Genomic DNA, 16,633 nt, shown 5'->3' on the forward strand with positions numbered 1-16,633 from the left:
TGACCTTTGAGCCAAATTAATTGGACTTGGGCTTGACCTTTGAGCCAAATTAATTGGATTTGGGCCAATTTTGGCATTTTAGGCCCAAATTAAGCTCATATTTGGGTGTAACTGGACCAACGCTCAAATTATAACGTTAAATTTGATGAAATTAACTTTACTCAACCCAATGCTCGTGATGGAAACACGTGACATCATCAGAATCTGTCTTCAATTCCAATTTGGGACCCATGTCGACTTTTAACTGGTCCCAAATTTGTTGATTTTGGCATTTCGTTGTTAATTTAATAAATGACGTGGTGATCCATGATTGGTCCGAAATTTCTCCTCCAACAAAAACTAAATTAATGTTGGCAATAAGGTTGGCAAAAATCTTTGGGGGGTCGGGTCCCCGTCTCGATCGAGGCGGGGAATCCTCTGTTTGACCGGGGATGGGGGTCAAATTGAGAATAAAAAATGGGTCCCCGACCAGGGGACCGGACGAGGACGATATCCCTGCCTCGTCCTCGACCCCAACCCAAATGTTTTTTTTAATAACTTTTAATAATCATAACAATGATATATAATTCTTTTAACTTTTTTTTTTAATTTTTTAATTTATTTCATAATATAATTATCTTAAACCTTTTATTAAATCTAAAATATTTTTAATTATTAATTTAAATAAAATAATAATAATAATAATACTTTGTTATATTGAATATTTAAAAATTTGAATATAAATACCAAAATTTAATTGATTTTAAATAAATAATTAATTAAAAATAAAAATATAAATGAGATTCTCCATTCTTGAACAGGGTTTTTCCAACCTCGATCCCGACCCCCCAAAATGGGGAATGGGGCGGAGATGGGGACAGGGATTATAAAATCCCACAGGACGGGGATGGGGAGTGCATCCCCAACCCCATCTCGCCCCGTTGGTAACGTAGTTTTATTTTGTTTTTGAGATAAAATTAACCAGTCTCAAAACTATGCTATTACACATAGATCAAACATGTATCAACAATAAATTTGAGTTATTGTTATAGACCTCATTTTTTTCTTTTTCTTTTTTTGTGGACAAGAATTTAGCATTGTTAATTACTTTGGCTCATTTCTCCAAGATTGAAGATTTAAATCCCCACAATATCTTTTTCTATTCAATATGTAATTATAAAAAATTCAACCTCTAACATTGAGGCCACGTTTATCCAGTTATAAATGTAATAAATCGATGATAATCTGAAATGTAGGTCCCATTTGATTACATTTATTATTATTTATCTGTATTCCGTAATTGTAATGAAATGTGCCCACTTCAAATTCTATAATCGAATAACGCAATCTGATTGAGGAATTGAGAGTACTCAATCTATTATATTAAGGCCACGTTTACCCACATATGAATATAATAAATCAATGGTAATCTGGAAAATATGTCCCATTTGATTGCGTTTTTTGTTATTTACATGTATTCCATAATCATAATGAAATGTACCAATTTCAAATTATGTAATCAAATAACGTAATCTTATTGAGAAATTGAGGGTGCTCAATCTGATTGCATTTGAAATTTAAGTGGGACCCACTTATCATTATCATTACCATTATTGTTACAAATATTGTTATTATTACAATATTAGAATTATGAATCTGTCATATTTATTGTTTTATTGTTATTGTTACTGTTATTGTTATTGTTATTGTCATCGTATATTTGTAATTCTAAGTAAATACGATAAAAACAATCAATTACATTTATATTCAAATTCGTTACAATTGATCAATCAATAAGATTTTATTACGATTATATCACTTTTCATTACAATTTGATAAAAGTCGATAATATGTGCTTTTTTTTACTTATAATTGTGCCGATAGTCCTCCCTCCTCTCTTTGCGTTCCTCTCTTTTTCCAGCGCACAATGACAAATCTTCGAGATTGGACAAATGGAGGTGAAGCCTTCGGAAAAATTTTGAATGCCAAAACACGTTTTAATCGTGGGGTTTTTTAGCGCTTTGTATATATATATATATTTAATTTTTTATAGAACCAAAGCTTTGTGTTTGTCTTCAAATATTTTGATAATTATTACAAGGGTCTGTTTTTTTTTCCCTTCAAAATAAAATGTATTTATTTATTTTAATTAAAAGTGTCAACCAAAGTTATACCTGCATTCTTTTTTTTTAGTTCAACCATGGTGGAAATCGAAACTATCAATCTTAAAAGTAGAATACATAAATAGCAAAAAGTCTTATTATATGTTTGAGAGTGATTGTGAAATGATTAAAATAACTTTTGTTATGTTTATAATCACTTTGAAGCACATATTTACGCCATGTTTGGTAATTATTTTGTTTTTTAGTTTTTGATTCTTGAAATTAAGTATATTTCCTCTCAATTTCTTGCAATAATTTGCATATTTCTTAGGTCACGTTTATCCAGTGAAAACATGATAGATCAATGGGAATAACAAAAGTGGACCCTATTTGATTATTTGTTGTGTTGTTTACTAGTGTTCTGCATTTGTACTAACACATGGGCTCTACATCCAAATCTGTAATGAAATAACGCAATCTAATTGATAAATAAAGAGTATTCAATCCGATTGCACCTGAGAATTACGTTATATCGTTACCACTACCGTTATAGTTATACCATTATTGTCACTGTTACAACTGAAAAATTATCAATTTTGACATATTTACTGTTACTATTACCATTACTGTTATTGCTTGACCTTCTAAGGTAGAGGTAGAGGTAACGATAATAGTAAATTTGACAAAATTTATAATTTTAAGTAAATGCGATCACAATCAATCTAATTACGTTTGTGATTTAAACTCATTACAATTGATCTATCATTCAAATTTCATTATGCTTACACTAATTTTCATTTGGGTGGCCATAATTACAATGGTTGAATTTTTAGTCAAATTTCAAAAATAAGAACAAATTTTAAGGTCCCGTTTGGTAACTATTCGATTTTTTGTTTTTGTTTTTGTTTTTGAAAATTAAGTCTATTCATCCATATTTCTTACAATGATTTGCATCTTTCTCAAGTGAATTCTTGGCCAAATTTAAAAAAAAAAAAAAAAGAAAAAAAAAGAAGAAATTTAGAGGTGGAAGTAGTATTCATATGCTTGATTTTCAAAAACAAAAACAAAAAAATAAAATGGTTACCAAACAAGGCCTAAAAATTTGTATTTTTTTCTTTTCAAATTTTTACTTGGTTTTTTAGACCGTTGGTAAAAAGTTTACAACAAAAGAAGAAATTTGGAAGTAGAAGTGGTATTTATAGGTTTAATTTTCAAAAACCAAAAATAAAAAACGAAATGTTTACCAAATAGGATCTGAATAACTCAAAATCAATTCAATGTTTAATGTTATACTTTTAAACACAGTATTCGTATCATTAAAATGACTTTGGAATGATTAAGAGCATTTGTGAGTGATTTTAATCATTTTAGAATCACTTCCAAACATACCTTTAACAATGCTTGAATATGGTTCTTAGTCCTCGCTCACTCTCTATTCATTCTCGTTGGTACCAGCATGAAACTTGGTCGTAAGAAGCCTCCATGGGATAATATTGCAATCGATTCAAATTTCCCAAACTATTTTCTATATTAGTGGTAGAAAAATATTCATATGCATCTCGAATTGTAACCATTTTTGTTGAACTTACCCAATTAATCAAAGTTTGCTCTTAAAAAAAATGTATGATTCCTATTGGAATGTCTTTAATTTATTTGTTGAGGTTTCAAACAACCAAACATGGACGCTATATAAACTCTCTAACCCTAGAGGTGGTTTTGGTGTATTCTGAAAACATTCTCTTTAATAATATTGTTCTCCGTCTGCTCCATGGACATAATTAACACATCATTAGTGAATATCTGTATGTTAATTCTTTTATGTTTTTTTGTATTATTTAATTGATATCGTAAAAGTTCCCAACACAACACAAGCCTTTGCATGCATACTTGTACAAGTATATATATTCCACATATTTTCAAATGAATGGTGCAAGAATTTGTATTGTCCTCTTCCTCTTCCTCTTGAGAAAGAAAAACCCATCAATGGCTTCTTCAACAAGCTCCCATGTTGTCATCTTCCCTTTCATGGCTCACAGCCACACTCTTCCATTGATAGGTCTCTCAAAAGCTCTCTCTCATCAACAAGTAAAAGTTACCATTGTCACAATCCCATCAAATTCAAAATCCATCTCTTCCAAAATCCAAGGTTTCCCCCTCATATCCCTTGTTGAGCTCAATTTCCCTTCCATTGATGGCCTTTCCCAAGCTTCCCATTGTCAAAACCTCTCAAAAATCCCTTCAATGGATTTCTTCATCTCCTTCCTCACTGCCACTACCCACCTTCAAACCCCTTTCCAACAGTTCCTCCAATCCATGGCAGAATCCGGCGACCGCCCTTTATGTGTCGTCACCGACTTCTTCCTCAGTTGGACCCTCGAAATTTGCAGAAGATTCGACATTCCGAGATTAGCCTTCCATGCCACTGGTGTTGTGTCATTGCTCATCACCAAAACCATTATGGCCAATACAGATTACACAGCTTCTTCTTCCTCAATCTCTGATCTTCTCCACCAACTCTTGCCTAATTTGCCGTTCCATGTAACCGCTGCCGATGTCCCGGAAGTCAATATACCGCCGAACACTGACATTAACCCATTCAGCAAATTCATGGCGGAGGCAGAGGAAGCTGACTTGCATAGTTGGGGGGTCATCGTCAATAGCTTCCTCGAGCTTGAAATCGACCACATTCCGCTATTGGAGTCCTTTTACTCAAATGGGGCGAAAGCTTGGTGTATTGGTCCAACTTCTCTCTATGGACAACAAACAAACGCATCAAAAGACACCAACAATCATCACAACGAAGACGACACTATTTCCTTAATGAATTGGCTTGACGCACGTAAGGCGGAGGCGGGGGCGGCAGCGCCGGTGATATATGCGGCGTTCGGAACGCAGGCGGTGCTGACCGACGCTCAGCTAGAGGCTGTGGCACTTGGATTGGAGGAATCCGGTTGCCCATTTGCGCTGGTCATTCGGTCGAACACTTGGTGTGCACCAAAAGAAATTGGGTCAAAAGGAATGATTGTGAGGAGGTTTGTGGACCAAACGGGGGTGCTATTCCACAGCGCGATCGGGGGATTTCTGAGCCACTGTGGGTGGAATTCGGTGATGGAGAGTTTGGCGGCGGCGGTGCCGATTCTGGCGTGGCCCATGATGGCGGAGCAGAAGCTGAATGCGAAATATGTGGTGGAAGGGCTAGGGATTGGGATTGGTATAGAGAGAGTGGAAAATGGGAATCCGTTTGTTTCTCGGGAAAAAATCAGTGCATGTGTGAAAGAATTGATGGTCGGAGAAGGAGGGAAAAAGGCGAGAAAAAGGGTCGGAGAGTTGGGAATGCTTGCTCGGCAGGCGGTGGAGGACGGCGGTTCGTCGTTCGCGACTCTGAAGAATTTGCTTCAAGAACTCGGTTCAGCCCGCTAGGGGGGGTTTAGTAATAACACGTCGGGAATCGAATAAATAAGAACATTTATGAAATTAAGAATGGTAATTTTATATAATTTTAATAGATTAATTAATTAGGTAGTAAATAACATTTGCAGTTGTTTGGAGAATATAATCAAGATTATTGAGAATCTGAAAGGTATTGGAATACGTGAAAAATTAAAAACAAAACAAAAATAGGATTGTAAAACATGAAAACATTAGAAATGAAGGTTAGGTTGAAAACGGTGGAACGAAATGGGTCCAAAACGAGGCCAAAACACTCAATAAGTTATGTTCAACTTTAGTACTTTAAATTAGGTCCTATCAGTTCAGAATATTCAGAATATTCGAGTCATATTGCATGTGTTTGCATAGCCTGCCCTAATAGTAGATTATTTATTGACTATAAATAACCCTTTCTTTAACAATTTTTTAGATAAATGCAAGGAACATATGAGGCGCATGGCAATAACATCTTGAGGGTGTCATATAGAGATAATATTTACGCATCTATTCAATGTCATTTTTTAGATGTTTTGAATGTTTAAAAATAACTTTTGAGTTTTGTAGTTTTTAGTTTTAAATGTTTTATTTATTTATTTTTAATTTATCAACGTATTCAGATCCCAAATTAAATTTTGTTTTAGAAATCTTTAAGATTATTTCATGAAATTTCTATTTATTTGGATATATATACATATATATATATATATATAGTCTAAATGGTTGACTAATTTAGTTTTAAATTGCATACATGATAGTAATGAGTTTTAAATTGCATGCATGATAGTAATGAACTCAGTTAGATATCTTGAAATACATTATACTACAATACCATTCCATTATGGTGTCCCAAATAGTCCCTACATGTATTGATAAATATTAATTAATTAAAAATTAATAACTCTCTTATTATTGTATGAGTATGTTTTATTTATGGTAAAAATTAATGAACTAGAATGCTTATTGATCATTGTTGTTTCCGTTGCATGCTGATATACTCCTACAACAATTATATAAAAATATAGGAAAAATTACCTTTTTAGTCTTCAAGTTTTGAAAAATATGTGCATTTGATCCCTGAGTTTTCAAAACTTACCTTTTTAGTTCCCGAGGTTTTTAGAATAGGTTCATTTAGTCCCTAAGTTTTCAAAATATACATTTTTTAGTTTCTAAGTTCTTAAAAATATGTTTAAAAAGTCCCTACATTATTTTTTTACTATTATTTTCAATTAAAAATTACTTTTTTTTTTGTAAGATTACCTCCTCTCTCTAAATTAATTGTTAGACATATTTTTGTAATTCAGAATTTCATATAATTATAGTGACAATAAAGAATGGTTCAAGGATCTTTTAAAGCCATACTTAAAATCTTGAGGACGAAAAAGATACATTTTCAAAACTCAGTGACTAAATGTATCTATTCTCAAGGACTAAAAAAATATGTCTCCAAAACTCATAAACCAAACACGCTTATTCTGCAAAACTTGGGGAATAAAAAGGTCATTTGCCCAAAAATATGATATGTTAATAAAAAATACTATATATATATATATTTTTTTAAATATGATGTGTTAATTATTAATGAAGTATTAAATAATTAATAATTAATAAATCGTGAGATATGAATGTATCAAATTCATTTAACTAACCTTAATTAACTAGTTAAATATATGTGAGATATTGATTAATAATCAATCAATAAATTTAATAAAACAAATAATTGCATTATTTAATGAGTTTTGATTTGTAAAATTGAATTAAGTATGTATTTTAATGAAATATCATTATTTAAAAGAAAATCCACTAACCTGTAAGGGCATGGAATATCCCTTACCTATTGGAAAGTAGAATTCTCGTGACCAATCCAAAAACTTTGTCCCAACTAGGGGTGTTCAAATGATTCGACAATTTGGATTACCCAACCCAAATTATAAGAGTTGGGTTGGGTTAGATTACAATTTGGGTTGGGTTGGATTTTTTTTTTAAATTTTATTTTCGGGCTGAGTTGGGTCTCAGGTTGGAATTTTGAAAATTTCAAGTTGACCCAACCTAACCTTCCTTTCTCCTCTCCTTCAGGCTTCAAGTTCACGTTAAACTTCAGAGACCTCCAAAACAATCAGCCCCTCACGGCTTCGGCTCAACCTCATAACTCCAAATTGTTCGTCTCCATCTTTGCTGTCGCCGTACCTTCCTTGTCGCTGTTGTAACATCGTGCCGTCTCCATTGTAACATTATTGTCTTTGTCTTCGTTTTCGTAGTTCGTACCATCTTGGTGTCTTCATCTCTTCTTATTTCCAATTTTGTAGTTTGTACTCTGACCAATGTTTTCGAAAACATTGGCCTGGACCTCTTTAGTACTCTGATTCATCTCTAAGCTTTGCCTTTTTTTGAAAAAAAATTCAGATCTCCACTTCTTGCTTCCCAATTTTCAGATTTCTAGTGACAGGTTTCAAGATTTATAAAAATGTATTTGTGTGCTTTATTTATTTCTTTTAGAATTTGTGTTGGATTGTTGGTGGATTTTTTTTGTTACTTGTGTTGGTGGTTGTTTTAGATTTATCTACTTGCTTCGTTTATTGATTGTGTACACTAAATAACTATAAATGGTCTTAGATTTGTTTTTTTTTTCTTTACTTGGTGATTGTTCTGTTTTTAGTCTTTGACTATAGTTTCTCAATTTTTTTATAAATTATGGACAACAGTAGTGGACATCTTAGTCAAATTAGTCCTAGTCCTGCTCGTCCTTATGTCGTTGTTAACACAATTGAAATTAGGAATTCAAGTAAACCACCATTACCTACTAAGAAAAGGCCTAGATCCACCAAGACAACCTCCACTGTATGGGATCACTTCACAAAGTTGGAAAAAATAGTATTAGATGCACGTGCAATTATTGTGGTAAAAAGTTTTGTTGTGATACTAGCACATTATGGAAACACATAAAAAAATCAGTGTAAGAAGCATCTATATAAGGAGGAAGAAAAAGGACAAGCTATTTTGACTCTTCAACCTTCTAATGATGGAAAATGTGGTAGTAATTTTGTGACTATATTTTTTAATCAACAAGCATGTAGAGAAGCGTGTGCTAAGAAGTTGATTGTTGATGAATTGCCATTCAAATTTGTAGAGAATGAGAGGTTTTAGATTTCTTGTCCTAAGTTTGATCCTCCTTCAAGAGTAACACTACAAGAATTTTGGTAATTCCCGACGACCAAAAAACGTCAGCAGTTTCTACCACTCCCGACGGTCCAGACAAGGGATCGGGAAAAAATTACTCTCAACGGTCCACGAACAGATTGTCGGGATTTGGAATTTTCCCGACAGTCCACGAATAGACTTTAGGGCTTTTTAATCTCTCCCGATGGTAAGCAAACACCGTTGGGCATTCTGGTTTAAACCCGACGATTACTACTCGACCGTCAGGTGCGGTGTGCAGAATCTATTGTGATTTGTTAAGCTCCCCCGACGGTCAGCGCGAAAGCGTCGACTTTTCATTATAAAGGTCGATGACTCCATGCAACTGTCGAGATTCTTTCTAAGTTCTAAAATAAATATTTAAAAGTTTTTATGGGAATTGAGGAATCTGGTGAGGTAGGAACTGTCGGGATAGGTCGAACTCCCAACGGTGTTTAGTCGATCGTCGAGATTTCTAAGAAATATAAAAATATTTTTTTGGGAATTTGGGAAGGTTCCTTCGACGGTGGTATCAGGAAACCGTCAGTCGTTATTGTATTCTCGACAGTGTTCAGTCAACCGTCGGGGATTCTAATTTTTCTTTTGGGAATTGGTGATTTTCTGCCGACGGTCATGTTAGAAAACCATCGGGCTTGATAAGTTTGGTCGACGGTTTAGAAGTGACCATCGGGATTGCTTACATATATCACGACAGTTGTAGACAACCGTCGGGAAAAATGCGATTTAAATCCCCGATTCTTCTTCTTCTTTTTCCTCTCGCCATCATTCTCTCTCTCACCGTCTGCCGCCATTTTTCCCCTCTCACTGTCCATTCGTCCCCTCTGGTAGCGGTTTCTGTCTGCTCGTTCCCTCTGGTAGTTGTCTGTTCGTTCCCTGGCCGTCAGTTCGTTTCCTCTGGCAGTCGCTCCCTAGTCGTCCGTTTGTTTCCTCTGGCAATTGGTCCGCTGTCCGTTAGTTCCCCATCTCGCTCGTTGGTTTATTCTCTCACCGTTCGTCGCCGTCTCCAATTTCCCCCTACCCGGAAAGGTAACTCTTTTTTACTTATTTACTTGATATTCTTAGTATTCTTGGTATTGAGTACTATCATAAACAAATGGTTGATTGTAATGATGTTAGTCATTTGTTAAGTATAAATAAATTGGTTGGAATTGGAAGTTGAGTTTTTGTCTATTAATGGTTTATTGTAATATAGATTGGTTGTGGATCATAGAATGGATAAAGAATGGATTAAGATTAGGAACAAATTATCAACTGAGTATGCAGAAGGAGTATATCGATTCCTTGATGTTGCAAAATTTATTGTTAATAAGTCAGGAAAAACAAGATGTCCATGCAGAAAATGTATGAATGCTAGGTGAGAGTCAATAAATGGAGGTGAACGATATTTATTCATTAATGGAATTTCTCCATCTTATCATCAATGGGTATATCAGGGGACCCAGTCGACTTGTCTAGGGGATACGATAGTCACACATCTCAATCGCACATGATGATGGATTGAGTACGACAGAGATGAATGTCATAGATGAAGAAAATGAAATTTTGAATATTATAAATGATCTACAGTGTCCATTGTTGATGTAAATGAAGAAGAAAATGAAGATGAGATGCAGACCAATGCCCAAGAAAGAGATAACAATTCAAGCTTATTTGAAGACTTAATGAATGAAGTATGCAACCAGTTGTACCCTAGTTGTACAAATTTCTCGTCATTGTTGTTCTTGGTGAAGTTGATGCATATTAAGGTTCTTAGCGGTTAGACTAACAAGTCGTTTGATTTGTTACTTGAATTGTTAAAAGAAGCATTTCCCATTGGAGCATCTATACCTAGTACATTTTATGAAGCTAAAAGAAAATTATGTGACTTAGAACTTGGTTATGAGTATATTCATGTTTGCAAATACGATTGCATCCTATATTGGAAAGAATTTGTTGATTTGGAACAGTGTCCAGTATGTGGTGAATCTCAGTACAAAGTTGAATCTGAAAAAAGTAAAAATATTCCACATAAAATTTTACGACATTTTCCTTTAATACTAAGATTGAAACGATTGTTTGCATCTAAGCATATTGCACCTGAAATGAGGTGGTATAAAGATAAACGTGTTGAAACTAGTGGAGTGTTGCGACATCTAGCTGATGCTGAAGGGTGGAAACATTTTGATCGCGAGTTTCCTGAGTTTTCATTAGACCCACGAAATGTTCATTTAGGACTAGCTTCAGATGAATTCAATCCATTCGGGAATAAGAGTACTTCATATAGTATGTGGCTAGTGGTGCTCATTCCTTATAATTTGCCACCTTGGAAATGCATGGAAGAGATAAATTTCATTGTCTCTATTTTTATACCCGATACAAAACCTCCTGGAAAAGAAATTGATATTTACTTACAGCCATTGATTGAAGAGTTAAAGGAGTTATGGAATGATGGTGTGCACACTTACGATTGTGTTAGCGAATACTTTCAACTACGTGCTTGCTTATTGTGGACTATCAATGACTTTCCTACATATGGTGACTTATCTGGATGGAGTACCAAATGTTACCAAGCATGCTCTATTTGTAAATAGGATACATCATCAAGGAGGCTAAGAGGAAAACAATATTTTATAGGGCATCAACGTTATCTTCCAGATAATCACAGTTGACATAAAAGTAAACAATTTGATGGAAAAGTGGAACATAGACCTCCTCCAGTTGACATGGATGGAGAAGATATCTTACGAGAGATGAATTTGTTAAACTTTCCCATGCTTAGCAGATATCCAGATAAACATGATAAAAAACGAAAATGAAGTTTAAATTGGAATAAAAAAAGTATATTTTTCCAACTTCCATATTGGTCGAAACTTTTATTGAGACATAAGTTGGATGTTATGCATATTAAAAAGAATATTTGTGATAATTCAGTAGGCACATTATTAAATATCGAGGGAAAGAATAAGGATACAACTAATGCTCGTTTGGATCTGGAAAATCTAAATATATGGAAAGAACTACACCTGCAAAAGGTAGGAAACAAAGTTGTAAAGCCACACATTGCATACGCATTAACTACTAATGATAAGTTTGCATTCTGTAAGTGAATCAAATCAGTCAAATTTCCTGATGGGTTTGTATCCAATATATCAAGATGTATGAGTGAGAAAGTTGGAAAGCTATGGGGGTAAAAACTCACGACTCACATGTTCTGCTTCAGAGGCTTCTTCCAATTAGTGTTCGAGCATATTTGAAAAAAGATGTGTCCACTGTTGTCGTTGAGTTATGCAAATTTTTCTGTGATCTATGTGCAAAAAAAAAAATATCTATAGGGGATTTGGATCGATTACAAAGAGATATTATAATCATACTTTGTAAGTTAGAAAAAATATTTCCATCGACATTTTTTTATGTAATGGTGCACCTAGCAATCTATTTGCCCTATGAAACAAAAGTTGCAGGTCCAGTTAGTTATAGTTGGATGTACTATTGAAATAAACTTACGACATTGAAACAATATGTAAGAAACAAAGCACGTCCTGAGGGTTCTATAGCAGAAGCATATATAATGAATGGATTGTTGGAATTTTGTTCTTTTTACATAACTGGAATTGAGACAAGGTTCAATAGAGATGAAAGAAATGATGATAGACTTCTAGAGGATGAGATATGTGGTGAATTTTCGATGTTAAGACAAAATGCACGACCATTAGGAGCACTAAGAGTAAGGACATTATCGAGAGAAGAGAAATGTAGTGCACATTGGTACATCTTGAATAATTTCATGAAAATTAAATCTTATCCAACATAAGTTTTGAACATTCTATTGTAATTGATAATTTTGATTCAAAGTGTGAAATCTAAAATTGAGACACGTCTCTTACTTATAGGCAATATTTGAGACTAATTCGACATGAAGCTCAAAGTCAAGATGATTTATACATAAGGCATCAACAAGGCTTTCCTGATTGATTCAATTCTCATGTAAGTATATGAGTTTAAAAGACCAATAAAAATTCAATAGACTATTAATGACAGGTGACATTACTTTTTAACAGGTTCTTTCACTGCATGCAAATGGAGATATGTCTGATGACATATATACACTAACGATGGGGCTAAGTTCAGAAGTGGGCTCATACAGTAGATGCATTGTTAATGGAGTACGCTATCATAGTATTTAGCGTGATAATTGTCGGAGTATGTAAAATAGTGGGATCATGGTGCCTTCAAAAAGTGAAGGTGGAGGTGATCTCCATAATTTCTATGGTGTTGTCAATGAAGTATTGGACTTTCAATATGCCAAGAGAAGACGTGTAATTATATTTAAGTGTACTTGGTTTGATACAGACCCTAAAAAGAGCAACAGGGTACACATGGATTTGGGGTATATATAAATTAATACAGCTCGTCATTGATTTGTTAACGAGCCTTTTGTATTTGCCAGTCAAGCCAAACAAGTGTTTTACATCAACGAGCCTAAATATGATAATAATTGGAAGGTGGTGAAAGTAGTCCAAAACAAGCGTGTGTAGGACATGCCAGAAGCATAAGAACGTGAAAATGACCAACATGATTTGTTAGAAGTGGTGAATAGTATTACTTGTACAATTGATGAATCAATGAATGATATCAGTTTATGTAGAGTTGATGTTGATTCTACAATTGTAGAACGAATAATTCAGCGAGTTGATGATGACTTCATAAATGACGAGGAAGAGGATGTTCAATCATCTTCTAATAAGAATTTGAGTTTCGATGAACATCTTAACGATATAAAATAAGCATGTAAATATGTATTTTCTCCATGAGCATGTAGGTTAAACACTTGTTTCTTTTCCATTTCATAACTTACATATTGTTGTATAACATATATATTATTGTTTACACAGGAACAATGGTAGGTCATACTGATGAAGAGGCAATATTGGAGTTCTTACAGTCTAAGCCCATTGGCACATCGTCCTCTATGGCAGATAATATAGGTTATTTTAGGGTCACATTTTTATAAACTATTGTTTCATTAAACTAATGACGTATAATTTTTGCAGACCCTGATAATACGACTACTAGGGTTGGACGTGGATAATCTCGAAATGTTGATCTGGATAAATATGTTCAACAGTTCAGGAGAACTCCTATCGAGATTGACCCTAATGGCAAAAACCAACTTGCAACAATGCAATGAGGTTTAGCAATGCTATTGGTACCAAGTTCGGGAATCTTTTTCTGTTTGTTATGGATCATGGAGAGAGGTACCAATAGAAACACGAGAGCTTGTTAAGGGTCGATTATTGGTAAGATGGTCAATTTATATTTTATAAATTATCTATGCATCGGCTTCCATACTAATTAGTTTTTCTTTTCTATCTTAATTCATAATCATTTTGTGTTAGACTTGTCTAGCAAACTGGTCAATGATTTCATCGATAAACAAATGAAAAATTCGTTCAAAGAGTATAGGGGGGAACTACACAAACACTATAAGAAATATGCAAGTCATGAAGAGGCACGAGCACACCCATTTGATCGCCTTAAGGACAACATAGAGGATTGGCACTTTCTATACAACAAGTTTGAATCTGTCGATTGAAAAGTAACAATTTTTTTTTTTTTTTTGTTTACTTACTTTTCAATTACTCTAACGAAGTTTAATTTCTCATTTTCTTAGAAAGTGGCAGAGATGAATCAGAGGAATAGGTCAGCCTTAAAGTACACTCATACAGCTGGTTCTAAAACTTTTATACGCATAAGAGAATCCACAGTAAGTTGGATAAAGTATACACATACAACTGGTTAAAGTATACTCATCTTAATATCTCATTTTCTTGTGAATAATTTTACAGAAAGGACCCGACGGTGAACCAATGGACCTAGTGGATTTATTTAGGCAAACACACTATAAGAGTGATAAACTCTTTTGTTAATCAGGCTGCGGATGATGCATACGTAAGTATTTATTCCTCAATGTAACTTTATTGATATACAATTGTCATACAATAATTAGTTTTAATTATTGATGTAGAGTCAAATGGTTGAGCTGAGAGAATCCTCCCCCCAAAAAGGTATGAACGAATATTAGATGAGGAAATATGCGAGCAGGTGTAGGGACCAGGAGTGGGCCTTGGTAGGACACCAAAGGGTAAAAAAGTGAAAAAAATCTAGGGGATTCATCATCCAATGCATCTTCATCAAGAATTATAGCGGAGCAACAACAAGAGATAGACTTCTTAAAGGCTAAATTGGCGAACAGGATGCCAAAAGACAAGCTGAGATGGAGGATATGAAAGCTATGCTTTTATAGCTCATGAAAGATAGATCGAACTAGGTATGAGCTCTTTGACTTTCGTAGTAAACTTAATTGTAAGATTGTGTTTGTTGTTATCCTACAGTTATGGTAACAACATAAGCGTATAGTTATGTAAAGTATAGTTAATGTTGTTATCTTGAAGTTGAGTTTGAATTTTATTTTATGCTAAATTAGATGATTTTGTATGTGTTGTTATCATGCAGTTATGGTAACAACATAAACGTATAGGTGTTTCAAATGGTTTGTATATTACGATTGAGAATAAGTTTGGGGGGTGGGGGAGGGGGAAGAGGTGTGTTAGTTGATTATTTAAGTTAGTTTGATTGTGTTAGTTAATTTGTTTTAGTTAATTAGTTTGATTGTATAAGTTAGTTTGTTTCAGTTGATTGTGTAAGTTAGTTTGTTTATTACCATTGAAAATAATTTTGAGGGGATGGGGTGTTTTGTGTAAGTTAGTTTGTTTATTACCATTGAGAATAATTTTGGGGGGTGGGAGGGGGTATTTCAGTTGATTGTGTAAGTTAGTTTGTTTTAGTTGATTGCATATCTATATTTAAGTACAAGTATGTTAAGAAGTTATGATTGAGTTGGTTTGTTGGTTTGTTTATGATTGAGTTCTTGGTTTGTAGGTTTGTTTATGATTGAGGTAACTTGGTTTGTTTAGTTGAGATTGATATATTATTGAGCATTAAACTTATTTAAATTTGTATTTTGTAGGTATCTGGAGATTTTTGTTGAAGATACATCTCTAGGCAAGAAGCGTATTTAGGTTTTACATTGTTATCGTGTAATTGTGGATGTTATAGAACTCGTGGATTAAGGTTATACATTCAAATGTATTTTCAATATATTATTAATCTATTATGGATATTTACTTCATTTTGGCAATCTTAATTTAGTTTATTGATATTTATAAGATTCAAACAGGTATGACATCTGGAAAAAAAAAACAGATCTAAAGTAAAATAAAATAAACAGATTTAAAGAGGTATTTAAATCTGTTTATTTATTTATTTCAAGAATTTCCGATGGCAAGGAGTCGGGCAATGAACTACCGACGGTGACTACATACCATCTGAATTTAAAGATATCCCGACGATCTCTATGCACCATCGGTATAAAAAACATGACCGTCGGGCGTTAAAGATATCTCGACAGTCTACATCACCGTTGGTCGAAATTGACAAGCCTAATGGCGACAAAAACTATCGAGATAAAAACTAATCCTGACGGTTCAGAAGACCGTCGAGCTTATCATAAATGTCGACGCTGTGGCGTCGAGCGAAAGCTTAAATCCCGACGATTGGGTGTGGGTTTAACCTACAAATTTCGACGATTGATCGTCGACGGTTGTTCCTTTTTCCTGATGGCTTCCTTTAGGGTCAGGGAAACGCCCCATTCTTATTCGTCGAAATAATTCTTTTCCCATACGGTCGGGCTTCCTAACCATCGGGAAAGGATTCCCCGATGACGGTACCCCGACAATGTTGTTGACGACTTCTTTACCGTCGAGAAAGGTTGGCCCGACGGTATTTTTTACTTCTCCCGACACCCACAGTCGTCGGGATTCAACAAATTCTTGTAGTGTAACAATTGCTAGAGACATCTATCAACTTTATCTTGAGGAGAAAAAGAAGTTGAA

At 34.2% G+C, this 16,633-nt stretch overlaps 1 protein-coding gene across 1 annotated transcript; it reads left to right on the forward strand.

Moving 5' to 3' along the window:
* Positions 1-3,990: 3,990 nt before the first annotated feature.
* Positions 3,991-9,729, forward strand: LOC120087167 (UDP-glycosyltransferase 73B3-like). Its single transcript, XM_039044072.1, has 2 exons — positions 3,991-5,564; positions 7,584-9,729. Exon 1 carries the CDS (start codon positions 4,002-4,004, stop codon positions 5,499-5,501), a length of 1,500 nt encoding a protein of 499 aa, XP_038900000.1. The 5' UTR covers positions 3,991-4,001; the 3' UTR covers positions 5,502-5,564; positions 7,584-9,729.
* The last annotated feature ends 6,904 nt before the right edge of the window (positions 9,730-16,633 follow it).

This window comes from Benincasa hispida, chromosome 9, assembly GCF_009727055.1.
Source record: "Benincasa hispida cultivar B227 chromosome 9, ASM972705v1, whole genome shotgun sequence".
Lineage (NCBI taxonomy): Eukaryota > Viridiplantae > Streptophyta > Magnoliopsida > Cucurbitales > Cucurbitaceae > Benincasa > Benincasa hispida.

Excerpts from the sequence above, each read along its gene's own strand:
- LOC120087167 (XM_039044072.1), top strand. The coding sequence starts at position 4,002 with ATGAATGGTGCAAGAATTTGTATTGTCCTCTTCCTCTTCCTCTTGAGA.